We start from the raw sequence: 20,128 nt of genomic DNA, 5'->3' as shown, positions 1-20,128 counted from the left end.
TATTTGTCTAACAATGGGTTTATCTGAGCGCTTGGGGGGGGCTGATATAATATATTGGGGGGGTGCAGGGATGGGGGGCACAGACCCCCCCCTTGCCCCCCACCATGTGCAAACACCAATGTGAAACCCCAAACCCAGCTCCTCCTTTAGCACTGGGGGGGCAATATGAGGGGGGGTTACATTCAGAAAGGGGGGGTGTAACAGCATGAATTGGGGAGGGTCCCCTTAAATCTACCCTCCCCAATGGATAAGGGAGTGAGTAACACAGATTGGAGGAAGAATAATACATTGGGGGCAATGGCATTAAAGTGCATGGGGGGGGAAGGAAATGGGGGGGTTATGGGGGGGCCCCCCCTACCCGCTGAGGGGGTGCAGATCCACCTTCACCTTCTCCCCCGTGCTCAGCATTCCCACTGTTGGGAAGTACCCCCCGGGGGGCACCAGCGCCTCCTTCTTGCCAATGATCTGCCCATTGCGGGTGAAGAACACCTGGGGGGGGCACGGAAATGGGGGGGGGTGTCAGGGTACCCCCAAAGCACAGCACCTGCACCCCCCCATATATGCCCATAGAGACGGAGGGGGTGCAAAGGGGAGGGAGGGGTAGGGGAGGTTTGGGAGGGGTTGAAGGGGGTATAGGGAGGTTTGGGGGGGGCTTGGAGGGTATAGCGGGCCTATGGGGCAGTTTAGGGGGGCTTTGGGGGGGCTTAGGGCAGTTAAGGGAGGGTTAGGACAAGATTTAGGAGAGATTTGGGGTATTTAGATGAGATCTGGGGGCATTTGAGAGGGGTTTGGGGGGGCAAAGGGGGGGTTTGGGGGGTTTAGGGTGGGATTTAGGAGAGGTTTAGGGTGGTTCAGGAGAGGTTTGGGGGGGATTTGGGGGGATTTAGGGGAGGTCTGGAGGGAGTCTGTTGGGTTTAGGGGAAGTTGGGGCACGTTTGGAGGGTTATGGGGAGGGTTTGGGTGGGGTGGGGGGGTTGATGGAGGTTTATGGAGGTTTTGGGGTGGTCATTGGAGGTCTATGGAGGTCAACAGAGGCCAATGGAGGTCTATGGAGGTCAACAAGGGTCAATGGAGGTCAATGGAGGTCTGTGGAGGTCAATGGAAGTCAATGGGGGTCAGTGAAGGTCAATAGAGGTCTGTGGGGGTCAATGGAAGTCAATGGGGGTCAGTGAAGGTCAATAGAGGTCTGTGGGGGTCAATGGAAGTCAAGAAGTCAATGGGGGTCAGTGAAGGTCAACAGAGGTCTGTGGGGGTCAATGGAAGTCAATGGGGGTCAGTGAAGGTCAATAGAGGTCTGTGTGGGTCAATGGAGCTCAACAGTGGTCAATGGGGGTCAACGGAGGTCAATGGAGGCCAATGGAGGCCCCTCCTTACCACCACCTTCCTCCCGCCGTGCTCGGGCTCCAGCTCCTCGCCGTCCTCCTCCTCCTCGTCCTCGGGGGGCAGGTACATCACGTTCCGCACCGCGTGGCCCCGCACTTCCCCCCCATCGCTGGGGTCGTCGCTGTCACCTGCAGGGGGCCACAGTCACGACGTGACGTCACACCCCCCCGTCACGACATGACATCACAGCCCCCCCCCCCCCAGCCTCTCCACAGCATCCCCAAGCTCATCAGAGCCCCCAACAGCCCCCCAGAGGCCCCCCAAAGGACCCCCAAAACCACCCCAATATCCCCATAGTCCCCCCACAGCCCCTCCATAGCCCCCCCATATACCCCTTGAGCCCCCCAGCCCCTCATAGCACCCCGCATTGTCCCCCCCAGCTCCCCCATAGCCCCTCTAAGCCCTCCATAGCCCCCCGCAGCCCCCCCAAACCACCCCGAGCCCCCCAATACCCCTCTGAGCTCCCCATGGCCCCCCCATAACCCCCCCCAGGCTCATCATTAGCCTCTCATAGCCCCCCCCAGAGCACCCACAGCCCTCCATGGACCCCCCCCTAAACCCCTCCAATGCTCTCTAACCCCCCCATAACCCTCCCACAGCCCCTATGGCCCCCCCATCGCCCCCTACAGCCCTTACAGCCCCCCCATCACCCCCTATAGCCCCCACCCTCGCTGTCCAGGCTGTAGTCCCTCGGGAACATGATGCCGCAGCCCATGATGTCGCCCTTGTAGCAGCGGGGGCCAAAGGGGTCCCCAACACCGCTGCCATGGAACAGCTTCCCATCATCTGGGGGGGGCAGCGTTACAGAGAGCCCCCCACTGCCACCCCGCACCCCCCAGGGCACCCCCCCATTGCCATGGGGGACCCCTCAGTTTACAGGGGCTCATATTTGAGGGGGGTCCCCATGGTTTAGGGGGGTCCCATGTCCAGGAGGGGGGGGTCTCACCTGCGTGATAGGCGACCGAGCCCCTGCTCCAGCCGGGATGTCGGTTCTTGGGGTAGTCCTGGGGGGGGGGGAAGAGGAAAGTGGGGGGGGGGGGGTCAATGGGATGTCAATGGGAGGGTCTCGGGGGGGGTCACATAGGGGTGTCAATGGGGGGATGTCAATAGCAGGGTGTCAATACGGAGATGTCAATGAGGGAGTGTCAATGGGGGGGTACCTGGCGGGGTGCCACTGGGAGGGTCACCTTGCGTCAGCCCCAGTGCTATGTAGCACTGGATGGGTCACACAGTGGTGTCAATGGGGGGGTGTCAATGGGGGGGTCACCTTGCGCGCCAGCCCCAGTGCTATGTAGCACTGGATGGGTCACACAGTGGTGTCAATGGGGGGGTGTCAATGGGGGGGTCACCTTGCGCGCCAGCCCCAGTGCTATGTAGCACTTCTCGCCCGGGTCCACGATTTCCAGCTCAAAGTAGTGGCTGCGGGTGCTGAGCGGGCGCCGTGCCTGTGCCAGCCCCACATCCACGATGCTCTTGCCCTGCCCCACGTACTCCAGCACCTGCAATGGGGACATGGCTATAGGGGGCTGGGGGGCACCAAGGGGATGGGGGGTCACTGGAGGTTGCAGGGGTCATGGGTGGTTGTGGGCACAAGACGGGTTTGGGGGGCACAGAGGGTTGGTAGCACCATATCCCCACTGTGCCCCCATCCCCACTGTGTCCCCATCCCCACTGTGCCCCCCATCCCCACTGTGCCCCCATCCTGTGTCCTCATCCCCACTGTGCCCCCATCCCCACTGTGCCCCCATCCCCACTGTGCCCCCCATCCCCATTGTGCCCCCATCCCCCCTGTGTCCTCATCCCCACTGTGCCCCCATCCCCACTGTGTCCCCATCCCCACTGTGCCCCCCATCCCCACTGTGCCCCCATCCCCACTGTGCCCCCATCCTGTGTCCTCATCCCCACTGTGCCCCCATCCCCACTGTGTCCCTGTTCCCACTGTGCCCCATCCCCACTGTGCCCCCATTCCCATTGCATGTCCCCATACCCATTATGTCCCCATCCCCACTGTGCCCCATCCCCATTGGGTGCCCCCCTCCCCACTGGGTTGGACGCTGGGTGCCCCCCCCGCAGGGTGCCCGGTGCTGACCGTGCCGCAGGCGCGCACGTCGTGCAGGCGGCCCCACTCCTCCTCCACGCTGTCCACCACCATGCAGTCGTCGGGCTCGGGGCGCAGCGCTGCCCGCAGGTGCAGCCGCACCTCCTCCCCCAGCGAGTGCATGCCCACGGCCGGGAACAGCCCCTCCGCGCACAGCGGCACCTCCGTGGAGCCCACCTGCAAGGGGGCAATGGGGTCCAATGGGGCAATAAGGGTAATGGGGGACAATGGGGGTAATGGGCAATAGGGATAATGGGCGATAGGGATAATGGGGGTAATGGGGTTAAATGGGGGCAATGGGGGAAATGGGAGTAATGGGGGCAAATGGGGTATAATGGGGGTAACGGGGTGATGAGGGCAATAGGGGTAATAGAGGACAATGGGGGTAATAGGGCAATGGGGCTTAATGGGGGTAATGGGGCAACAGGGGGAAATAAGGGCAATGGGGGAAATTGGGGTAATAGGGAAATGGGGGCAATGGGGTTAAATGGGGGTAATGGGTCAATGGGGGCAATGGGGTTAAATGGGGGCAATGGGGGTAAAATGGGGTAAATGGGGGCAATGGGGAGAAATGGGAGTAATGGGGGCAAATGGGGGCAGTGGGGGAAATGGGGTTAATGGGGTGATGAGGGCAATACGTGTAATAGAGGACAATGGGGGAAATGGGAGTAATGGGGGCAAATGGGGTAATGCGGTGATGAGGGCAATAGGGGTAATAGAAGACAATGGGGGTAATGGGGGCAATGGGGGTAATAGGGCAATGGGGGTAATGGGGGCAATGGGGGAGTCAGGTGGGTTTTACGGGGTTCAATGGGAGCCAGGTTTTGGGAGGTCGACGGGGGGCTTAGGAGGAGTTTGAGGGAGTCAATGTGCGATTAGGAAGGGTTTGGGTGGCAACGGTGGGTTTGTGGGGCCAGGAAGGATTTTGGGGGGTAACTGGGGGGGTAAATGGTGAGTTAATGGGGGGTCGGGAGGTCAATGGAGGATTTGGGGGGTGAGGGTTTCAGGGGACAATGGGGTATTTTGGGGGTACATAGGGGAGTTTTGAGGGGATTTGGGGGGTCAGTTGGGATCAGTGTGTTCCAGAGTTCAATGGGGGGGTCAGTGGGTATCAATGGGTGCCAACGGGTGTCAATGGGTGACAAGGGTGTCAGAGGGGGTCAATGGGCATCAAAGGGTGTCGATGGGTGTCAATGGATGTCAGTGGGTGACAAGGGGTGTCAATGGGCGTCAAAGAGTATCAATGGGTGTCAATGGGTGACAAGAGTGTCAATGTGGGGGGCAATGGGCGTCAATGGGCATCAATGAGTGACAAGAGTATCAATGTGGGGGTCAATGGGTGTCAATGGGCATCAATGGGTGTCAATGCGTATCAGTGGGTGTCAACGGGTATCAGTGGGTGTCAATGGGTATCAGTGGGTGTCAATGGGTGTCAATGGGTGTCAATGGGTATCAGTGGGTGTCAATGGGTGTCAATGGGTATCAGTGGGTGTCAATGGGTATCAGTGGGTGTCAATGGGTGTCAATGGGTGTCAATGGGTATCAGTGGGTGTCAATGGGTATCAGTGGGTGTCAATGGGTGTCAATGGGTATCAGTGGGTGTCAATGGGTATCAGTGGGTGTCAATGGGTGTCAATGGGTGTCAATGGGTATCAGTGGGTGTCAATGGGTATCAGTGGGTGTCAATGGGTGTCAATGGGTATCAGTGGGTGTCAATGGGTATCAGTGGGTGTCAATGGGTGTCAATGGGTATCAGTGGGTGTCAATGGGTATCAGTGGGTGTCAATGGGTGTCAATGGGTATCAGTGGGTGTCAATGGGTATCAGTGGGTGTCAATGGGTGTCAATGGGTATCAGTGGGTGTCAATGGGTATCAGTGGGTGTCAATGGGTGTCAATGGGTATCAGTGGGTGTCAATGGGTGTCAGTGGGTATCAGTGGGTGTCAATGGGTATCAGTGGGTGTCAATGGGTGTCAATGGGTATCAGTGGGTGTCAATGGGTATCAGTGGGTGTCAATGGGTGTCAATGGGTATCAGTGGGTGTCAATGGGTGTTTCTGCTCTCACCCTCTTGCCGTTGCGGGTGAAGAACACGTGCGCCGTGCGCACTTCCAGGGACACGCGCTCAATGCCGCAGCCAACGCGGTCCCCGGAGCTGCACTTGGAGCCGAACTGACGGCCCTTGGCCCGGCCACTGTAGAGCCTGGGGGGTACAAACACTGTACAGCATGGGGGGGTACAGGCACTGTACAGCATGGGGGGGTACAAACACTGTACAGCATGGGGGGTACAGGCACTGTACAGCATGGGGGGGTACAGGCACTGTACAGCATGGGGGGTACAGGCACTGTACAGCATGGGGGGGTACAGACACTGTACAGCATGGGGGGGTACAGGCACTGTACAGCATGGGGGGGTACAGACACTGTACAGCATGGGGGGGTACAGGCACTGTACAGCATGGGGGGGTACAAACACTGTACAGCATGGGGGGGGTACAGGCACTGTACAGCATGGGGGGGTACAGACACTGTACAGCATGGGGGGGTACAGGCACTGTACAGCATGGGGGGTACAGACACTGTACAGCATGGGGGGGTACAGGCACTGTACAGCCTGGGGGGTACAAACACTGTACAGCATGGGGGGTACAGGCACTGTACAGCATGGGGAGTACAGACACTGTACAGCATGGGGGGGTACAGGCACTGTACAGCATGGGGGGTACAGACACTGTACAGCATGGGGGGGTACAGACACTGTACAGCATGGGGGGGTACAGGCACTGTACAGCATGGGGGGTACAAACACTGTACAGCATGGGGGGGTACAGGCACTGTACAGCATGGGGGGGTACAGGCACTGTACAGCATGGGGGTACAAACACTGTACAGCATGGGGGGTACAAGCACTGTACAGCATGGGGGGTACAGGCACTGTACAGCATGGGGGGGTAGAGCAGGTCCTGGCAGCTCCCTTAGGTCCTAGCAGATGCCTTTGGGTGCTGGCTGCCCCCCGGACTCCCCCAGGGCCCGCCAGCTCGCACTCACTTGCCGTCATCACCATGGTAGGCCACGGAGCCGGGCAGCCAGCCGGGCTGGTGGTCCAGACTGTAGAACTGGGGCACCAGCCCCACGGCGATGGTGCCCCTCACACCGCTGTCCACGATGGACACCTTTGGGGGGGGGTGTCACAAACACCATGAGCCCCAAAGCTCATTGGGACCCCCCCATCCACATCCATTGGGGACCCCCCCCTCTCAAAGTATGGCCTCACCTCAAAGTAGTTGTTGTCCCTGGTAAGGGGCCGTGGGGCCACGTAGCAGCCGACCTCACCGGAGCTCCCGTGGTAGCTGCAATGGGGATGGGATGAGGGGGGACATAAGGGTGGCTCAGAGGACTTGGGGTGTGAGGAGCTCCCCAAGAGCAGGGTTAAGCCCAAACCCCCCCCCAGTACTGGGCTGCACCCCCAGAGCGTGAGCTCATGGAGGGGATCCTGGCCCCATTGCGGGCAGTGCTGGTGCCCCAGTACAAGGAGCTGGTCCAGAGGAGGCCATGAGGATGCTCAGGGGCTGGAGCAGCTCCCATAGGAGCCAGGCTGAGAACATTGGGGCTGGAGCAGAGCAGCTTCCAGTGTCTGAAGGGGGATACAAGGATGCTGGAGAGGGACCTGCATCAGGGACTGGAGTGATGGGACAAGGGGAGATGGGTTCAGACTGGAACAGTTCAGGCTGGAGATAAGGGAGAAGCTCTTCTCTGTGAGGGTGCTGGGACACTGGGATGGGTTCAATGAAGACGGTTTGGATGCCCCATCCCATCCAGGCCAGGTTGGACACAGGGGCTTGGAGCACCCTGCTCCATGGAAGGGGTCCCTGCCCGTGGCAGGGGTTGGAGCTTTGAGGTCCCTTCACCCCTGGGTGGGATCTTGGGCCCGGCTGGGGGGTCCCGCACCTGAGCGTGTCCCCATCCACCAGGATGTGCTTGGAGCGCTCCTGGAAGCGGCCGGCGCGGACCTCGCGGATCTCGCGGATGCGCCGGCGCCAGTTGAGGAACCTGTAGTGCAGGTGGAGGTCATCCATGGCGAGGGCAGAGCTGCGGGGGGAGCCGGTCAGAGCCCCCGGGCACAGAGAACCCCATGGGCACCAACAGACCCCGTGGGCACAACAGACCCCAATGGGCACAGAGACCCCCCATGGGCACACACAGAGACCCCCCCATGGGCACAACAGACCCCAGTGAGCACGGAGACCCCATGGACACACAGGGACCCCCTATGGGCACCAACAGATCCCATGGGCACAAAGACCCCCCACCATGGGCACAATAGACCCAAATGGGCACAGAGAACCCCGTGGGCACCCGCACCCCCACAGCACCCATTCCATCAGTGCTGCACCCCGGCCCCCCAGCCCGGCTCCGCATAGCAGGGACCCCCATATCCACCCCCCCCAACACCCCCATCCCCACAACCGCCCCCCCCATGCCCAGTGCCCCCCATAGCGGGGTCTCCCCGTTCCCAGGCCCTCACCGGCTCCGCTCCCGCCATGGGGCTCCCCGCTCCGGCCTCTCTGCTCACATCCGGGCCCCCGCGCTTCCGCCTCCGCTTCCTCCCGCCCCCCTTGCTCAGCTCGACCAATCGCTGCCCGGAAAGCTCTGACTGACGGCTCGCTGAGCCAATCGAAAGCCGAAAGAGAGGTGGGGCGGGGAGAGGAGCGAGCCGGAGCGTGAGCGCGCCCCCTGGGGCACGGGCGGGGAACAGCGCCCCGGCAACCCCAAGCCACGCCCTTCCCCAAGCCACGCCCTTATCGGTGAAGCCACGCCCCCTCCTCCCGGTGCCGCCACTCCGCGGCGGGAGAGCGCGCGCAGCGCGGGAACAGGAAGAGGTACCGGGGAGGCGGGAATCGGTCTGATGGGGGCACCGGGGGGGAGGCGGCAATGGGGGGATCCGGAACGGGGGGAGATGGCGGGGACCGGGGGGGGGGCGGATCCGGAAAGTGGGGAGATGGGGAGCACCGGGGGGGGGATCCGGGCTGAGGGACAATGGGGGGGCACCAAGCACGATGGTGGCTTGGGAGTGACCGGGACATCATGGGGGGGAACGACACCCTAGTGAGACCCCTATGGTGTGGGGTGGTGCCCCCCCATCCCCAGGTCCGCACTGGGTCCTGATTCGCCCCCCATCTCCAGGTCCCCATTGGGTGCTGATTCTCCCCCCATCTCCAGGTCCCCATTGGGTGCTGATTCTCCCCCCATCTCCAGGTCCCCTTTGGATGCTGATTCGCCCCCCATCTCCAGGTCCCCATTGGATGCTGATTCTCCCCCCATCTCCAGGTCCCCATTGGGTGCTGATTCGCCCCCCATCTCCAGGTCCCCATTGGATGCTGATTCTCCCCCCATCTCCAGGTCCCCATTGGGTGCTGATTCTCCCCCCATCTCCAGGACCCCACTGGGTGCTGATTCTCCCCCCATCTCCAGGTCCCCATTGGGTGCTGATTCTCCCCCCATCTCCAGGACCCCACTGGGTGCTGATTCTCCCCCCATCTCCAGGTCCCCATTGGATGCTGATTCTCCCCCCATCTCCAGGTCCCCATTGGGTGCTGATTCTCCCCCCATCTCCAGGACCCCACTGGGTGCTGATTCGCCCCCCATCTCCAGGTCCCCATTGGGTGCTGATTCTCCCCCCATCTCCAGGTCCCCATTGGGTGCTGATTCTCCCCCCATCTCCAGGTCCCCATTGGGTGCTGATTCCCCCCCCCCCCATTCCCAGGTCCCCATTGGGTGCTGATTCGCCCCCCATCTCCAGGTCCCCATTGGGTGCTGATTCGCCCCCCATCTCCAGGTCCCCATTGGGTGCTGATTCTCCCCCCATCTCCAGGTCCCCATTGGGTGCTGATTCGCCCCCCATCTCCAGGTCCCCATTGGATGCTGATTCCCCCCCCCCCATTCCCAGGTCCCCATTGAGTGCTGATGCCCCCCCATCCCAATGTCTGGATGCGAGCGGGCGATGCTGCTGGCGCTGCAGGAGGAGTTGAGTGAGGAGGAGCTGCAGAGATTCAAGTTCCTGCTGGGGGGGCACATTCCCGCCGGGATGCTGGCTCCCGCCTCCCGCCCCGAGCTCTGCTCCATCCTGCTCCAGCGCTTCCCATCCCGGGCCTTGGGCATCACCGCGGGGCTCCTGCGCCAACTGGGCCGCCATGACCTGCTCCAGCGCTTCCAGCTCCCGCAGGATGAGGACGGCACCGTTGGGATGCAGGAGGATGCTCCGGCTCCATCGCCTCCTCGTCGCTTGACGGAGCGGGATCTGATGCGGATAGCGCAGAAGCTGGGCCGGGAATGGCAGGAGGTCGGGATCGTGTGCCTGGGGCTGCAGAAGAGCCGCCTGGAGCAGATCCGCGAGGATCATCCCCACAGCCTCGTGCTCCAGAGCTTCGAGATGCTGCGGGAATGGAGCCGGCGCCACAAGGCTGAGGCCACGGCGCAGCAGCTCCGCGCCAGCCTGCGCTGCGCCAGCGTGGACCCCGATGTGTTCGACCTGCTCCAGGACTGAGGAATGAGCCCCCCCCCATTGCTTTCCTGGGGGGGGACACCCCCAAAACGGAGCAGTAAATGGTTTTATTCCACCCATCCCAGTGTCTTTAACCCGGATTGGAGGTGGGATGAAGGGGAAGGGGGGATGTGGAGCTCCTGTTCCTCAGGGATGCTGGGATCGCAGGTCCCATCCCAGGAATAGGGCCCTGCAGGTGGGGGGGAATCAGAAGCAGAGGTTGAAGAACTCCACCTGCGGGGGGGGGGAAGAGGAAGAGAAGGGAAGGATCACACAGCGGGGGGGGGACATTTCCCACCCCTCAGCCCTGTTTGGGGACCCCCATGCTTGGGGCAGGTCCCTTCTGCTGCCCCGGGCCTGGTGATGCTGGGGGGGGGGGCATTGAAAACTACCCCTGGGGCTACAACATTGATATTATAGGGGAGGGCACAATAAAACCCATCCCAGGGCCATGGATGGCTTGTATTAAATGGGGGTGGGTTTAAAACCACCCCCTTGGCCATGGCACAGGGGTATTAAATGGGGGGGAGGTACATTAAGCACACCCCAGGGCCATGGCAAGGTGGTGTTATAAGGGGGGGGGATTAGAATCTATTGAGAGCAGACACCAGAGATGGGAGGCAGGATGCAGGTAGGGATTTACGTGGGAAACGAGGATACCCATGATGGGGGCACCGCTCCGGAGGGCTCCCTGTGTAGGAGATGCTCAGCACCCACTTTCTGTCCCAATGCTTTAGGGTGAGCTCCTCAATGGTGCCAGCACCATGGCAGTCCTTCACCCGGCTCCATCTCTCCATCTGGATGCATCCCTCCCTGGTATCCTGGAGCACACCTCCGATGCTGCCAGTGCCATTGGGCAGCTTTATCAGGAGGGAAGTGTTTTGCTCAGCAGCACCCACCATGGCACCCTCCACAGCACCCACTGTGACAGCCATCACAGAACCCACTGTGAGAGCACCCACTGCTACACCCAGCAAAACACCCTTGTGACAGTACCCACTGTGACACCCACCACAGCACCCACTGTAACAGCACCCACTGAGACACCCACCACAGCACCCACTGTAACAGCACCCACAGTGACAGCACCCACCATGGCACCGACCACAGTACACATTGTGACAGCACCCACTGTGACACCCACCACAGCCCTAGGGGGGGCAGTAGTGAGACCCCCCCCCGTTCCAGGACACCCACAGGCAGGGTCACCCCCATGGATCGTCAATAGGGGAGGGAAAAGGGGACACCCCCCCAAGTTGGACACCCACAAGTGGGGGGAGCGTCACCCCATAGACACCCCATGGGTATAATGGGGTCCGCCAACACCACCCCTGGACAACCCCATAGAGCCCAAGGCATAGAACAGGGGGCTCCAATCCCACCCCCCCCGGGCACCCACTCGTTAGAACAGGGATGCTCCAACCCCATCTCAGAACCACAGGGGGGCTGCGGTTCAATAGGAGCCTCATCCCTTGGGACCCCATCCCTTGGTGACCCCATCCTTGGGTACCCCATCCTTGGAAACCCCATCCCTTGGTGACCCCATCCTTGGAAACCCCATCCCTTGGGACCCCATCCCTTTGGTCCCCATCTTTGGGTGTCCCATCCCTTGTGATCCCATCCCTTGGGGACCCCATCCCTTGGGACCCCATCTCCTGGTGACCTCATTTGGGTACCCCATTCCCTGGGGTCCCCATCCCTTGTGACCCTCATCCCGTGGTGACCCCATCTTTTGGGACCCCGTCCTTGGTGACCCCATTTGGGTACCCCATCCCTTAGGACCCCATCACTTAGGCCCCCATCTCCTGCTTAACCCCATCTGGGGCCCCCCTTTGGCTCCCTCGTTGCCCCCCCCCATATCTTTGGGGTGCTCCCCCCTACTTGTGGCCAGCCCCTTGGCGGTGGCGAGGTGCAGGACGGTGTCATCGCTCACGGGCCCCTCGGGGCCTCCAGGACGATGGCCTCCAGCCCCCCCAGCTCTTCCAGCTCCACATGGTTCTGCTGTCCCAAGGTGCAGTATTCCCAGCGCCCCCCCCCAGTACCCCAGCACGTCCCCCACCCCGCTCAGCACCATGGTGGCCTCATAGGCTTCCACTGAGGGCACCCTAAAGGGTGGGACACTCACTTCTCCTCCATAGCAGCTGGGGGTGCCCATCAGGATGGGGGCAAAGAGTCAGGAGCGCTTAAGGAGGAGGAAGAGATCCCATAGGATCCTGATGGAATCCATCCCAAAGGGACTTGGGGGGCAGCAAGGGGGGGGGGCATGGAAGGGATATGGAGGGGGTGTCGGCAAAGGTGGGCACAAAGGGATGGGGAGGAGTGGGGGGGGACACCAAATGGGGTAATTCCAAAGGGGAATGGAAGAGCATGGGAGTACCTCATAGATGGATGGGGGTACCCAAAGGAGAACGAAAACGCATGAGGGGCACCCAAAGGGACCTGAAAGGTACCCCAAAGGGCAATGGAAGCAGATGGGGGGCACCCAAAGGCTCAAACAGGCACATGGGAGCCCCCCAGAAGGACCAGGAAGGTGCACAAGGGACCACAAGGATGGGGATGCAGGGAGCAGAAGCAGCATCCCCATGGAGCAAGGTCCCTGGTGAGGATTATCACACATTGATCCCAAAACCGCCGCTTTTTGCCCCTCAAAAGCACCCAAAATCCTGGGTTTTGGTGAGCAAGGAGTGGTGAAGGGATTGTCCTTAAATCCCAGAGCCTGGAAGTGGGATCCAGCAGCAGGAGCCTCTGCGCAGGCCCGGATCCAAGGGCACAGCTGCTGCCCCAGAAGCAGCTTCCCAGCCTCTGCTTTGGGCCAAAAAAGAGGTGGAATGGAGCCCAGGTTGTTGTTAAAAGTCAGTTTTTGGGGGGTTGGGAGTTCAAATGGTGCCAAATCCATGGAATTCGGGTGTGGAACAGGGGTCAGCCGAACGTGGACACGAGGAATATCAGAGACTGAACAATATAGGCCTTGTGTCTCATGAAAGGCTGCACAACCCAGGACGGGAGATGGCTGACTAACCATGGAACCATTCCTGACGCAACGTAGAGCGAGGAACTTTGCAACAAAAAGCGTGAAGTAGAAGAAACTGCTTGCCGCAAGGAGTGTGCCCTGCTGATGCAGAGACGTGCCTGAAGATACCAGCTTAGCCAATGGCAGTGTATAGACAGGCGCGTGAACAGAGCTATGTAACCAGTGAAGAAACAGCTAGGTGCGCGTGGACTGTAGCTATCCATATAAATATAGGTGCTTCGAGCAATAAAGCAAGCAAGATATGTAACTCATATGGAGTGTTTTCTTGACTTCGGCTGATCTTCTCCGACAAAGCTGGGGTGCACTGACATGCTGAAAACACTGCTGCAGAGCTCGCTGGTTGCTGTTTAGGCCGAGTAGATGGTTTCTGTTTTGCCTTCTCTGCTCTATACGCTTTAGCTGGATGTTTGCAGTCTTTGAGCACTTCTGCATCTGGCGAGGGAACGTAAATAGGCAGGATAGGAAGATGGACTTAACTTTAAAAGCTAGTGCACATTGCCATGTTGCTGACACTGGAGCACTGCTCACTCCTTGCAGGTGATTCCCAACACCAGCTTTCTGCCCTCATGTCTCTACGGTGTGAGCAGTGGTTGTAGCCTTCATCTGAGTACCCGTAGGAGCTTTCTGCTCTGGCTCCTGCTCTGGAGAAGCAGAAGCTGTGTGTTTGCACTTTGAGACACGTGCACATACTCTTTTATGCAGGAAAGCTGGTCTGCACTGACATGCTGAAAACACTGCAGCAGAGCTCCCTGGTTACAGTTTAGGCCAAGCAGATGGTTTCTGCTGTTGGTTCTGAGCTCTATAGGCATTAGCTACATGTTTGCAGTCTGTAAGCACTGCGCCTGGATCTAGCGAAGGAACATCAAAGAGGCACTGTAGGAAGATGGCCTTAACATTACAAAGCTAGTGCACATTGCCATGTTGCTGACACTGGAGCACTGCTCACTCTGTGCAGGTGATTCCCAGCACCAGCTTTCTGTCCTGGCACCTCCACAGCGAGAGCAGTGGATGGAGCTGTCAGCCTCTTCTGCAGACAGTCAGCTTTGCAACGGTGCCACCCGCATTGCTGGCGCTCATACCACAGAAGAGTCAGGGTGTCTGCTCTCTACATTCTTATCCTGTCCTTTAACAGCCGCAAACCCAACAGGGAATGGACCAGACCGTGATGCACTCCTGTCCCTGTCCACACATCCTGAGAGCCACTTCCTTCTACGGAGGACACTGACACAAAGTTAAGGCATTGAGCCTGGCAGAGCCCTGGGCAGATGTTCCACATGAGAACAAGGGTGGCTGATGCCATTTCTTGTCCTTCTGCCATTTCTCTGAAATTTTCTGTAACCATTCTAGCAGTGATTATATTTGAAAAGTTTGTAAATCAATAGAAAGCCTTTATACATATGTTAAAATTTTTAACTTTGCTGTTCTGTATTTTAGATACTGTTCCAGTAGGCGATTGTGTTTAGTAATCATAAATCAGTAGAAAAGTTTCATACACTGAATGCTGCAATTGTGTTGGTTTGTATCTTAGCTACTTTGTAACTAAACGCTACAATGGTGACTTTAGGAATAGAAACAAATATAACCTTGTATAGTAAAGGGAATGTAGAAAAGAATGTACTGAGAAACTCCAACTTAGCAGAACCAAAGATTAAGTAAGGCAGAACCACATACCAAGGGCAACCAAGTGAAGAGAAGAGAATGCTGTGTCCACATCCTTACTTCATCAGGACGACCACCAGAGGGGGCTGCGCAAGCGCAGAAGAGACTGATGAACCAATCCCTGGTACCTATTGCGAAACTCTTGGCGTATAAATTGCAAACGCGATGTGACGGGGTTAGAACCAGATTTGGGTGCGTACCCCTGGATCTCGGCGCCTTAATAAAGCACCCCATATAACCATTCCGGTGGTTATGTGTTTGTCCTGACGCTAACAATACCTTGGTTACTGAACTGTTTTTGTCTCAACCCGAGGGAGTTACATTCTTTCGATTCTGCTCCCCATCCCTCTGGGGGTGGGGGGGGAGCACAAACCGCATGGCTGACTCGCCGACTGGCTTAAGCCACGACAGTTCTTTTTGGCGCCCAACGTGGGGCACGAAGGGTTGAGATAACGACAGATCTGACCGGAGTGTGTCTAATCGTGTTTGTGATAAGCATTCAGTGTTTTGGATTGATAGTCACTTGTCACAATGCTGATTTATTGGCTCTCAAAGTTGTTGTTTTTGATCTCACAGTCTCAATATGCCGTAGCTTACTTAGAGCCGGTATTTGCTGTGTTGGTGTTTTTCAAGTGTGGGGCTTGGGCTAAGGTTATTGTCTCATTGTATTTTATGGTAATGACTTGTAATACAATAGAATCATTGATCATGAAACTGATCTGGCTTATGTTCCCAGTGTGGTCACCACCTTTATACTTTGGGAAGTATATAACATAAGTGCTTAGCAATTTCACATCTTTTTTCTCCTTCCTCAGTGGTCAACCTATGAAGGAGACATTCTCTTACCCTCCCAGTGCCCCTCCCAGACCATTTACAGCATCGTTTGAGAGTTTTGAAGTTTTTGAATGGCCTTTTAATACTGTTGAGACCTGTTTGCTGATTGTGATGGGAATCAGCCATCGTAGAGATGATCTATCACATCAAACCGAATAACAGAGATATACCCATAGACCCAGATGAAGTCAAATGTACAGGACCCATGTGGCGAAAACTTACACGGAATGCACCGTCATCATATGCCCACTCATTGGCAATGGTAACCTGGGGTGACATAGTAACACCAACAGTGGATGAAATGATTCACAAACTCCGAGAGTTCGAAGACAATCTCACCCCTCCCATCATCTCAGCTGTGCAAAAACTGTCCCAGGATGTCAAACAATTGAGGGACGATCTATCTGATTTATCCAGCTCCTCACGTGTACCAACACACGTCTCAGCTGTTAACAAAAGACGTCCTATTGTTCGAGACAGAAGATATAGAAGGCAAACACCACGGGCCACCCTATGGTTTTACCTGCGGGGTCATGGAGAAGACATGACGAAGTGGGATGGAAAACCTACTTCAGCTTTGGAGGAACGGGTGCGTGAATTGAAAATAGGAACAAGGGTCAAGGCTGATCATCCCATGAGAGCTGCGGCTTCAGTCTCTGGTGAGCAGGTTCCCAGATGGAGCGGAAGAGCTGATTTTACTGCAGCTCCTGTGATAACGAAGAATAATCCCTTTCAACACGACTTAGGTGTCCAACGTTGTGGTGACTGTTAGAGGGGCCCTGCCTCCAGCCAGGTGGAGGTAGGGGATAATCGGATTTACTGGACTGTGTGGGTCAGATGGCCTGGCACATCAGTCCCGCAGAAGTATAAAGCTCTCGTAGATACCGGTGCACAGTGTATCCTGATGCCATCAAGCTGTCAAGGGGTGGAACCCATCTATATCTCTGGAGTGACAGGAGGATCCCAAGAGTTGACTGAACTGAAGGCTGAGATCAGCCTGACTGGGAGGAAATGGCAAAAGCACCCCATTGTGACTGGTCCAGAGGCTCCATGCATCCTCGGCATAGATTACCTCAGGAGAGGGTACTTCAAAGACCCAAAAGGGTACCGATGGGCTTTTGGTATTGCTGCTTTGGAGACTGAGGAAAATGAGCAGCTGTCCACCTTGCCTGGTCTCTCAGAGGATCCCTCTGTTGTGGGGTTGCTGAAGGTCGAAGAACAACAAGTGCCAATCGCGACCGCAACAGTGCACCGGCGGCAGTATCGCACCAACCGAGACTCCCTGATTCCCATCCATAAACTGATCCATAGTCTGGAGAGTCAGGGAGTGATCAGCAGGACCCGCTCACCCTTTAATAGCCCCATATGGCCAGTGTGAAAGTTTAACGGAGAGTGGAGACTAACAGTAGACTATGGTGGCCTGAATGAAGTCACACCACCATTGAGTGCTGCCTTACTGGACATGCTAGACCTTCAGTATGAACTGGAGTCAAAGGCAGCCAAGTGGTATGCCACGATTGATATTGCCAATTCATTCTTCTCAATTCCTTTGGCAGCAGAATGCAGGCCACAGTTTGCTTTTACTTGGAGGGGCGTCCAGTACACTTGGAACCGACTGCCCCAGGGGTGGAAACACAGCCCTACCATCTGCCATGGGCTGATCCAGAATGCACTGGAACAGGGGCAAGCTCCAGAACACCTGCAGTACATTGATGACATTATTGTGTGGGGTGATACAGCAGAAGAAGTCTTTGAGAAAGGGAGGAAAATAATCCAAATCCTGCTGAAAGCCGGTTTTGCCATAAAACGGAGTAAGGTCAAGGGACCTGCACAGGAGATTCAGTTTTTGGGAATAAAATGGCAAGATGGACGTCGCCAGATCCCCACAGATGTGATCAACAAAATAACAGCAATGTCTCCACCAACTAATAAGAAAGAAACACAAGCTTTCTTGGGTGCTGTGGGGCTCTGGAGAATGCACATCCCAAATTACAGTTCGATTGTAAGCCCTTTCTATCGTGTGACCCGGAAGAAGAATGATTTTAAATGGGGCCCTGAGCAACAACAAGCCTTTGAGCAAATTAAACGTGAGATAGTTCATGCAGTGGCCTTTGGACCAGTCCGGACTGGGCCAGATGTAAAAAATGTCCTGTACACCGCAGCTGGGGAGAATGGTCCTACCTGGAGCCTCTGGCAGAGAGCTTCAGGGGAGACCCGAGATCGACCCCTCGGCTTTTGGAGTCGGGGATACAAAGGATCTGAGGCCAGCTATACCCCAACTGAGAAAGAGATACTGGCAGCCTATGAAGGGGTTCGAGCTGCTTCCGAGGTGATTGGCACTGAAGCACAGCTCCTCCTGGCACCCAGGTTGCCCGTTCTGGGCTGGATGTTCAAAGGCAGGGTCTCCTCTACACATCATGCAACCGATGCGACATGGAGTAAATGGGCTGCACTAATTACACAACGAGCTCGAATAGGAAATCCCAGTCGTCCAGGCATTCTAGAAGTCATCATGGACTGGCCAGAGGGCAAAGATTTTGGAATGTCACCAGAGGAGGAGGTGATGCGTGCTGAAGAGGCCCCACCATATAATAAACTGTCAGAAAGTGAAAGGCAGTATGCCTTGTTTACTGATGGGTCCTGCCGTATCGTGGGAAAGCATCGGAGATGGAAGGCAGCTGTATGGAGTCCTCAACGACAAGTTGCAGAAACTGCTGAAGGAGAGGGTGAATCGAGTCAGTTTGCCGAGGTGAAAGCCATCCAGCTGGCCCTGGACATTGCTGAACGAGAAAAGTGGCCAGTACTTTATCTCTATACTGACTCATGGATGGTGGCAAATGCCCTGTGGGGGTGGTTGCAGCAATGGAAGCAGAGCAACTGGCAACGCAGAGGTAAACCCATCTGGGCTGCTGCACTGTGGCAAGATATCGCTGCCCGGGTGCAGAACCTGGTGGTGAAGGTACGCCATGTAGACGCCCATGTACCCAAGAGCCAGGCCACTGAGGAACACCAGAACAACCAACAAGTGGACAAAGCTGCTAAGATTGAAGTGGCTCAGATGGACTTAGATTGGCAACATAAAGGTGAATTATTTTTAGTCTGGTGGGCCCATGACACTCCAGGTCATCAGGGCAGAGATGCAACATAGAGATGGGCCCGTGATCGAGGGGTGGACTTAACAATGGACACTATTGCCCAGGTTATTCATGGGTGCGAAACATGTGCTGCAATTAAACAAGCCAAACGGTTAAAGCCTCTTTGGTATGGAGGACGGTGGCTGAAGTATAAATATGGGGAGGCCTGGCAGATTGATTATATCACACTCCCACCAACCCGCCAAGGCAAGCGCCATGTGCTTACCATGGTGGAAGCAACCACCGGATGGCTGGAAACATACGCTGTGCCCCATGCCACTGCCCGGAACACTATCCTGGGCCTTGAGAACCAGATTTTGTGGCGACATGGCACCCCAGAAAGAATTGAATCAGGCAATGGGACTCATTTCCGGAATAACCTTATAGACACTTGGGCCAAAGAGCATGGCATTGAGTGGGTATATCACATCCCCTACCATGCACCAGCCTCTGGGAAAATCGAACGGTACAATGGGCTGTTAAAAACTACACTGAGAGCAATGGGTGGGGGAACTTTCAAGCATTGGGATACACACTTACCAAAGGCCACCTGGTTGGTCAACACCAGAGGATCTGCCAACAGGGCTGGCCCAGCCCAGTCAGAACTTTTACATATTGTAGAGGGGGACAAAGTTCCTGTGGTGCACATGAAGAATTTGCTGGGGAAGACAGTCTGGGTTATTCCTGCTTCAGGTAAAGGCAAACCCACTCGTGGGATTGCTTTTGCTCAGGGACCCGGCTATACTTGGTGGGTAATGCAGGAAGATGGGGAAGTCCGATGCGTACCTCAAGGGGATTTGATTTTAGCGGAAAACAGACAATGAACTCAATTGTACGCTGTTGCCTGCTATAGCCCATCAACTAGAAGTCTGCAGGGCACCAGGGACTGGCCCTGCCTTCCCTCCGACCATCATCCCAACAGAGAATGAACTTTGATAGAACCGGACGAGTTCTACAGTAAAGGAATGATCAGCATCAGCAGGCAACGATCCAACACTGCACACAGCTTCTCCTGCCCTGAAAGACTGTTACAAGAGATAGAGCCCAACATCATGAACCAAATGGACTCAGTAGCTTTATAGGAATTGGTCCGTGCACTAAGCTAACAGTGCACCAAGATGAGAGTGAGGGTATATGGAAAATGTGGGATCTGAGCATGACGTGAATGGTATGGAATAAGGGGTGGATACTGTCCTGGGTTCAGCAGCAGCAGTCAGTTTTCCTCCTTCTTAGTAACTGGTGCAGTGCTGTGGTTTTGACTTTCGGCCTGGGAATAATACTGATAAAGCCGATGTTTTCAGTTGCTGGTCAGAATGTTTACCCTGACCAAGGACTTTGTGAGCCTCATGCGCTGCCAGGGAGGAGGCAGGGACAGGACGCCTGACCCAAACTAGCCAAAGAGGTATTCCATACCACAGCACGTCATGCCCAGGATGTAACTGGGAGTT

The 20,128-nt window shown here is 56.8% G+C and overlaps 2 protein-coding genes across 5 annotated transcripts; one reads left to right on the top strand and one right to left on the bottom strand.

Moving 5' to 3' along the window:
* Positions 1–75: 75 nt before the first annotated feature.
* Positions 76–8,081, bottom strand: SPRYD3 (SPRY domain containing 3). Of its 4 annotated transcripts, none has more exons than XM_080635369.1 (11): positions 8,007–8,081; positions 7,430–7,570; positions 6,756–6,831; positions 6,530–6,654; positions 5,547–5,682; positions 3,473–3,658; positions 2,733–2,909; positions 2,330–2,387; positions 2,050–2,169; positions 1,375–1,511; positions 76–489 (listed from the first exon to the last, which is right to left on the bottom strand). In XM_080635369.1, exons 2-11 carry the CDS (start codon positions 7,555–7,557, stop codon positions 355–357), a joined length of 1,278 nt encoding a protein of 425 aa, XP_080491495.1. In that variant the 5' UTR covers positions 7,558–7,570; positions 8,007–8,081; the 3' UTR covers positions 76–354. The 4 variants fall into 4 exon arrangements, with proteins under 4 accessions (XP_080491495.1, XP_080491496.1, XP_080491497.1 ...); XM_080635370.1 differs by having other exon boundaries at positions 2,733–2,882; XM_080635371.1 differs by lacking the exon at positions 2,050–2,169.
* Positions 8,082–9,482: 1,401 nt separating this feature from the next.
* On the top strand, positions 9,483–10,025 carry LOC308230733 (uncharacterized protein; the record flags this gene model as incomplete). Its single annotated transcript, XM_080635616.1, has 1 exon — positions 9,483–10,025. One exon carries the CDS (start codon positions 9,483–9,485, stop codon positions 10,023–10,025), a length of 543 nt encoding a protein of 180 aa, XP_080491742.1.
* Between the last annotated feature and the right edge of the window lie 10,103 nt (positions 10,026–20,128).

The sequence above is a fragment of the Psittacula echo genome (assembly GCF_963264785.1).
Source record: "Psittacula echo genome assembly, chromosome: 27".
NCBI classification, from domain to species: Eukaryota; Metazoa; Chordata; class Aves; order Psittaciformes; family Psittacidae; genus Psittacula; species Psittacula echo.
The sequence above is the reverse complement of the archived record's forward strand: the minus strand, read 5'-3'. Positions and strand labels throughout refer to the sequence as shown.